This window comes from Zeus faber (assembly GCF_960531495.2).
Source record: "Zeus faber genome assembly, chromosome: 20".
Taxonomy (NCBI): Eukaryota; Metazoa; Chordata; class Actinopteri; order Zeiformes; family Zeidae; genus Zeus; species Zeus faber.
Genome location: NC_137207.1, coordinates 6158516 through 6167156, shown reverse-complemented (window position 1 = coordinate 6167156; position 8641 = coordinate 6158516). Strand labels below are relative to the sequence as shown.

Genomic DNA, 8641 nt, shown 5'->3' with positions numbered 1-8641 from the left:
GAAATCAGCATCATAAATGGAATATAATAATATAAAGCCGTGAGGGGGAAATAATATGAATAAATAATAATAAATAATAATAAATAATAATAATTTAATATTTTGTGATATAAAAAAACACATGATGTATTATTATATTATATTTATATTGTGTAATAACCCAGCACCGTATGTGTAGAGGCAACCAGTGGAAGGCGTTTTACTTGGTAAAGGTACTAGGTATAAAACAAATTCCCTGACACAAAATGAATCCAGCAAAAGTCAGAGTTCCCCTTTGACATTTCTGGTTGAATAAAAGTACAAACGCCAATTCCAATGAAGTTGGGACGTTGTGTAAAAGGTAAATAAAAACAATACAATGATTTGCAAATCCTTTTCAACCTATATGCATTTGAATTCACTACAAAGACAAGATATTTGATGTTCAAACTGATAAACTTTATTGGGGTTTTTTTTGCAAATATTCCCTCCTTTTGAATTTGATGCCTGCAACACGTTCCAAAAAAGCTGGGACAGGGGCATGTTTACCACTGTGTTACATCACATTTTCTTTTAACAACACTCAATTACCGTTTGGGAACGGAGGACACTGATTGTTGAAGCTTTGCAGGTGGAATTTTTTCCCCATTCTTGCTTGATGTACGACTTCAGTTGCACAACAGTCCAGGGTCTACGTTGTCGTATTTTCGCTTCATAATGCGCCACACATTTTCAGTGGGAGACAGGTCTGGACTGACCCACACTCTTTTACTACGAAGCCACGCTGCTGTAACACATGCAGAATGTGGCTTGGCATTGTCTTGCTGAAATAAGCAGGGACCTCCCTGAAAAAGACGTTGCTTGCGTGGCAGCATATGTTGCTCCAAAACCTGTATGTACCTTTCAGCATTAATGGTGCCTTCACAGATGTGCAAGTTAGCCATGCCCTGGGCACTAACACACCACATACCATCACAGATGCTGGCTTTTGAACTTTGCGCTGACAATCTGGATGGTCCTTTTCCTCTTTGGCCCGGAGGACAGGACGTCCATGATTTCCATAAACTATTTGAAATGTGGACTCGTCAGACCACAGCACACTTTTCCACTTTGCGTCAGTCCATCTCAGATGAGCTCGGGCCCAGAGAAGCCGGCAGTGTTCCTGGGTGTTGACATATGGCTTTCGCTTTGCATGGTAGAGTTTTGACTTGCACTTGTAGATGAAGTGACGGACTGTGTAAACTGACAATGGTTTTCCGAAGTGTTCCTGAGCCCAAGTGGTAATATCCTTTACAGAATGATGTCGGTTTTTAATGCAGTGCCGCCTGAGGGATAGAAGGTCACGGGCATTCAATGTTGGTTTTTGGCCTTGCTGCTTACGTGCAGAGATTTCTCTAGATTTTCAGAGTCTTTTGGTGATATAATGGACTGTAGATGATGAAATCCCTAAATTTCTTGCAATTGTACGTTGAGAAACGTTGTTCTTAAACTGTTGGACTATTTGCTCACGCAGTTGTTCACAAAGTGGTGAACCACCTCCAATCCTTGCTTGTGAACGACTGACTGAGACTTTCGGGGATGCTCCTTTTACACCAAACATGTTCCCAACAGGTGTTTTTTGAGCATTCCACAACTGATTTTGATATAAATCCAGATATATTTTTTAAAATTTTTCATAAAGTACTATGATTGAGTTAGAAACGTAGTAGACTTAAGTAGGTGGGGAAAATGTACGCGGAGTATAGTACCTTCCACCCCTGGAGGAAAGGTAATAACACAGCAGCACATGGACTGGTGCTGGAATGATCTTTTCCAGGTGTGTACGTGTGCTCCCAGTGCAGCCACCCTCTGTTCTCCAGCCGCTCCAAGTTCGCCCACTCGTCCCCCTGGCCCGCCTTCACTGAGACCCTGCAGGAGGACAGCGTCACCAAGCTGATGGAGAACCTCACCGCCTTTAAGGTGATCCTGACCCATCCCAACCATGTGTCCTACTGTATAGTGTATTTGAGTATTTTACAACTGAATTCCCATTGTGATCCATTGGAAATTCAAAGAGGTTGTTTTATGGTCTTGGAAGTGAACTGGAGACTTCAGAAAATCACTCCATACAAAGGATATTCAGCCAAATAAAAGAAAAATAGTGCCTAAATTGAACATAGTAGTACATATCTAACATAGCAATCTTTCCGACTACCTTTAGTTCCTTTCAAAGGGGGGTTTATGCTCGAAAAGGGTTGTTATTTAAAAGTGCTCTCAAATTGAAGGCAACAACCTGTACTTGAAGCTCATATTAATAATTTGATTGTTAATCACTTATTTTACTTTGGTTGCAGTACAAATAACAGTGTGGCACTTTGACTTTTACAAGAGTAATTTCGTAACAGAGTATTACTTTAACCGTATGTCACCATCATTTTCTTATGCGTGTAGGAAGAATTATCTCATCCATAAGTTCAAGTTTGAGAATTGATACAGTAGTTGTTACCAAAGAGTTGTGGTATTTTCTCTAGTGTTACTGTTTTAGCTATTGTTGAAATTAATTCATTGTTTTATGTAATCTCTTTTAGCAATAATAATAATAATAATAAAAATAATAAAAATAATAATAATAATAATAAATATAGCTGCAGGCAGCAATACACAGGGTCCTGTTTATTCGTTTTAGGTACGTATTACAGTTTTTTGGTTTCTGTAGAATGCATCACAAGTTACAAAACTTCCAAACATCGTGGACTTATATCTGGACCTATCAACATGGACTTGCGTCTCCATGTTTCTCTTTTGCTGTTCAGTTTAAATATTCCTGAAGAACGGTGTTTTAAGAATTAAGAGTTACAAGTTTTGGTTTTCATGCCCACTTTCATGCCCACAATTTTTCGGCATTTGGAACAATAACAAAAACAAACTTTATAATTTTTTTGCCTAAAAATAATAATAAATACATGTTATTTTACAAACATAATAAATAAATGTTAGTTGTAATTACTAATTCATTGTCTTTTTTCTGTTAATGATATACAATTGGAAAATTCAGTTTAAAAGATAACTTGTCTATTTTGTAATGGAGACAACATTTATGCAACTTTAACATTAGAATTACTATGGAAGAATTTGTCAAGAAAAAATGAATAGAATTAGAATTTGTCTACGTTACCCCTTTTGCCTTTTCATTTAAGTGTCTGAAGTTTAGCTGTAGGAAACTGTTTATACATGACGTTTTAAAACAACCATTTTTTTCAACTTTAAACCAAACTTTGTCATTGTTATAACTTACCTTGTTGTGTGTAAGTACATGTGCAGTTTCAGTGACGGCAGGTGACGTCGGGTCTCGTGTGCGTCATTCATGACGTATTTACACAGGTTTGCCTATTTACGGAGGTTTACAATAGTAGTCGAACTTACCTGTTTAAGTGGTGACTTTTTTCCGTGAATTACATTTGAATTACATTTTCAATAAGTTTTGTTTCCATGGAATACAAAAAACGTTGTGGTATTTCTGTGAGTAATTACTATTCGAATGGACTCGACTTGACATGGTCACAAATTTTTTGTGGACTACCGTTTTTCGTATTATTATTCGTATCGCATTTTCGTTGCGTTTCACGAGAACTCGGAAAACTGTAATTTGTGTAATTGGTACAATTTCTGCGACTAAACTGGACCCTGTGCATTGAGGCCTGCAGCTATATTTAGGGATCCAGACCAAGTTCCGTAATGCCAGGATCAGACTACAGGAATTCAGCCCAATTTTGACCCAATTTTGTCATGGCCGACAGAATTTGCAGCGTCGGGCCCGAATATGAATGTTGGGAACGCACAACGGGCGTCTTTTCCCTGTGTAGGGTAAACTTTGATTCACCTCACCTTATGTTGCCACAGCGTGGTAGTAAATGGCCAAATGTTGAAATAATCCATCCAATGAATAATTTAACCAAGTGCCGCGTACAGCCATCTTTGTTTACACTTGCTCCCATGCGCATGCAAGTAACGTAACGTGGAGCACTGTGTCGTAAACTATGTGAATTAAAGTTTACATCTTCAATTTTGCAACATAAATTTATACCGTGGGCACTGTATTAGAGGAAAAGACTTACGGTTCAGAACTGTGGTTGCTTGATACCGTGGTATACCTTAAAACGGTATACACTTACATCACTAATTAGGATCATTCCTGGATCAGCACTGCGGACATAAGAGAAAGGGACGGCTCCTCCAAATGTTGTTTGAACTTCCTGCGGTGCAAAATTTCCTTCTGTGACCGATTATAGTTTTCAGGGTTTTGTGAATCCTGTTACCAGTTACAGTTTTCCGAGTTTCCATTAACACGGCATGGGCTCGGGTTGTCTGTCTACATGCAGCAAATGCTCTGCAATCCACAAGGCGCAGGTCGCTGGATGCAAATGATTTCCGAGAGACGAAGCTCGGACTTGTATTACTTTGGAAGGTTATGTCACAAGGCGCCCCGCTCCTCAAGTTAATCAAAACGTGCTAATGTTCTTCTACTTCCGATAAAATTTCTCTCCGTTTTTCACTGATTTCTGCTCCAAATGTACGTTGATATTGATTAAACTCGAACAACAAGATGCCTTAAATGTCCCGTCCCGGCAACCATGTCCGTGCGTACTGTGGTTGCCGTGTTTCACTTTTAGCCTGACAAATGCTAAGAAGATTGAAAATAAAGAAATCCGAGCAAAAACAATAGCCCTGCGGGCTGGACCCATAATAATAATAATAATAATAATAATTTTATTTATTTGTTTGTTTATTGTTTTATTATTACTACAATTTCAATAATTATAATCATTAAATTAATTTGAAATTCAAGTAAGTTGGAGCTTGTTTAATGTGCTTTGCTCATCAAAGACTAATCATCAAATCCATAAATCACTCATTGCAATATTTAAATCTTATTTTTATACATTTAGTTTACATTTTAATCAAGATGCTTCTTCCTGAGATTAAATTATTTTTGGCACAAAATAGACATTTTCACAACACATGGCTTTCTCACCTCATGGCACTGGATTTACAGACTATCCAATTATATTTTGAGCATTTAAATAAATGAAACCAGAAATAATTGAGGCAATATTTTCAGTTTTAGTTCATATAGTTCATCCATTTTCCAGCTCTTATTTTGATTTATGCCATTTAACGTAATAGTTTGCATTAATGGTCATAACGCTGGTGTGTGCTTAGGTTCTGTGTGGAAAGTGCGGCAACGGACTGGGCCATGAGTTTGTGAACGACGGACCAGAGGAGGGAACGTCGCGTTTCTGAATATTCAGCCACTCGCTCAAGTTTGTCCCCAACAAAGGTGAGAGAACCCAAAAGAAGTCTATCAGAACTACAGGCATATGTCTAACCCTAGGCCAGTGCTTCCCAACCTGGGGGTCTGGGTCCCCCTCAGGGCGGATGCACTTTGAGTTGCATGTCCTGTATGAATCGTGCCATACAAATAAATGTTTGGCTTTTGTTATTATTGTTAACATATATTTGAAAATGGTACCTCCTAGCTTTTCTTGGATGTGGTGATAGAAAAATGTCTTCATTGTTTGTCTTCCAGACTTAGGGGACAAGAAATAGGAGGGCGAGCTTCGATGTAGCTGATGTAGCTAGATGCTGCACCACCCAACCAAGTGAATGGTCCCAGTCAGCCAATGACGTGGAGCGGGGAAAAGGCCTGAGAAGGACTTCCTGTCCACCGATGATCCTCTGACCCGCCTTATGCGCTGGAACCCAGTGAGTGTTTAATGGTCATAAAAAGACAGACTTGATTAATTATGTTACATAAAATTACATTCAATAACCACTTATCTTTTTATACCACTTATTCGATACAAAATTCATCATACAAGTATTTATTACAGGAGAACCTTATTTATCCGGACCCCACGGGAATTTTTTTTCTTTCGGGAGACGGAAATATTTGTCTGGTCGCAACATGAATGAATATATACAAACAAAACTGTCCCTAAATCATCGAATCTGCGAGGAATCTACATATGAATAGCCAATGTTTTCAACTTGCCGTATAATCCATAAACTAATAATAATACTCCAAAAATCAAAACATTCCAAACATACTGCTGCAACTGTAATTCAACTGGCCTGCGTGCATGTGAGTCCTGTTATTTAGTTTCAATAAACATTTGACAACAAATTAATTTGCCTACATTTATACAGTGTTTATTTATCTAAATAGACACAAAACAATAATATATTTTGATTGTATTTTGTTAAAATACATGAGCACTCGGGACGCTTATGAAATAAAAATATGCAAATATTAAATAACCACATCAACTATAAGCATCTTTCACTTGAGTGATTATAATTCATTTTTTGTTAAAAAATGTATTTCACTATGTACAAAGTAACCAAGTATGGGGGGGGCTTGCAGCTTGTCCGCTTGATTTGTCCACTTGAAAGGGCAGAACACAGACCGGCAGCTTGTGAGAAGTGCTGGTAAGCGATCCATAAGAGTAGTTAACGTTATGGATATGATCCGGATTGTGATATCAAAGATAATATAATAATGTTAAACAGAACACGAGGCTGTGATATGATGAGTAGAATTAGAAGAATGTACAGGGCGGGCACGGACGTGGTCGGCGGAGGAGAAGAGACGCACGTGCAGTGTGTTGAAAGGTTTGTCTCTTTGTAGTGAGCCGGATGATCCTGCTCAGTGAAAAGAGACGACTCTTACAGCTCCCAGACATTTCTTTTATCTATGACATTGTATGAAATATTTTGTTTATATTTATTCCACTACAAAAAAATAACATTATTAATAATGATTGAATGTGACTGGACTCAACTAACGTCCTCTAAAACAAATGACACAATTTATAATGAAAGCAAGGCATGTCATGAAATGAATCCTATCCTATTGTTTTCAATCAAATGTTTTATTCCCAATATTTGTCTTGCTCCATTGTCTTCTAACGGAGCGCAGAGCATTTGAATGGTTCAGTTAGAATTCACTGGAGAGATCTATACCTCTAAATAGTTTACTCACCAATATTGTGTTTAGCGGGGTAAAATATTAAAGACATTTTCACCATAGACTGATGCAGAAAAGGCACAAATGGGTGCACCACAATTCACCAGAATGAAGGAAATGAAGTGTTTGATGCTCAGATTTCGTGGGGGAGGACCCCCAGACCCCCCCACCTCCTCGCTTAATGTGTCTCCCTATGTTCAAACAAAAGCTACGCCACTGAGCGAAGTGGAGAAGGGACCTCAAATAGGTGTTGTCTGAGGCCTCCAAATCACTAAGTACACAGACTGTGTACACAGTCTTTTAAAAGGGAGCTGTTGTTTGAATAGAGAAGACATTGTTATTAAAAATATATATATTTTTAATGTTTAAATATTTTCAATGAAATGTTGACACTCTTTTATAAATGTTTATTCAAGTACCTCATACTGTATTGCTTGCCGAAAGCTTAAAGGATCGATTATTTCAAAGTTCCGTCCGATGCTGAGCCAAGCTCACGATGATCATTTATAATCTTTAATCCCAATTAAATGTTAACGTCAATAATAATAATAGTTAAAAAAATGTTAAACAGAGAATAAATTATTTAATCCAAACAAATAAATATTTCTTTCCACCTCGTCCATGCTGGCATTTCACTGGTGGACTGTGACGTAACTCCCCCCACCCCATTTTTCTCTCGCCCCCTGGTGATGGAGTTAGCCATGATTGGAGAAAATGAAAAGAGAAATGATCGCCAACCGGTATATATACTATACTGTGTGTGTATATATATCTTATTTATTGTAATCGTTACCTGTTAATTATATGTTTTGTACATTAATCAATTATAATATTTTCCAAATCTCTGTTGGTTTTATTTATTTTTTTAATAGGCCTACATTTTCCATTTCGGACAAGTAAATTTGGCTATCGGTCAAGTAAAAGATATCAGTCACTTGCTTTTTGGGAAAGTGGCTTAAAAAGCTTAATGTCAAGCCCTGTCATTATTTTTTAATGGCCAATGACAACGGCAGTATTTTTAGGCAGTTAGCACTTTATTTGAAGTACTTAAATATGCAGCTACCATGAAGGTTGTGTATTAAATCGGTTGATTCCTGGCCATGTAATGATGTTATATCATAGCCAGGCTGCGATAAGTAGCATTAGCAGTTAATTACAAAGTAGTTTGAATGGGTTTAATTCTTTCAATATATCATCATTGGTATACATTGATCAGCCACAACATTAAAACCACTGACAGGTGAAGTCAGTAACGTTGATCATCTTGTTCCAATGGCACCTGTCATGGGGTGGGATATATTAGGCAGCAAGTGAACAGTCAGTTCTTCAAGTTGATGTGTTGGAAACAGGAAAAATGGGCAAGCGTAAGGATCTGAGCGACTTTGACAAGGACCTAATTGTGATGGCAAGACCACTGGGTCAGAGCATCTCCAAAACGGTATTCAGTAAATGTACAGGAAGATGTTATCGCCTGCTGGGCATTGCTGCCTGTCACACCTCCTCCAGTGCCCATGGGTCAGCTGCAGGGTCATCAGCCAGAAACCACCATTCACCAACGTTTCGCTCCTTTAATTCTGGAACGTCTCCTGGTGGCGGAGCATTGACAGGGACTTCTCCCTGTCACCCCCTGCAGCTGATAGTTGTTCTCCCCTGCGG

General features: G+C 38.2%; 1 protein-coding gene across 1 annotated transcript in view; it reads left to right on the top strand.

Annotated features, from left to right (window-relative positions):
- The window catches only part of msrb1b (methionine sulfoxide reductase B1b), a 5986-nt gene extending 346 nt beyond the window's left edge, over positions 1-5640 (top strand). The window contains exons 2-4 of the mRNA XM_080020995.1: positions 1796-1938; positions 5179-5296; positions 5546-5640. Coding sequence (XP_079877121.1) covers positions 1796-1938; positions 5179-5296; positions 5546-5565 — 281 coding nt within the window. The 3' untranslated portion in view covers positions 5566-5640. The remainder of the gene's footprint in view (positions 1-1795; positions 1939-5178; positions 5297-5545) is intronic.
- Positions 5641-8641: the final 3001 nt, after the last annotated feature.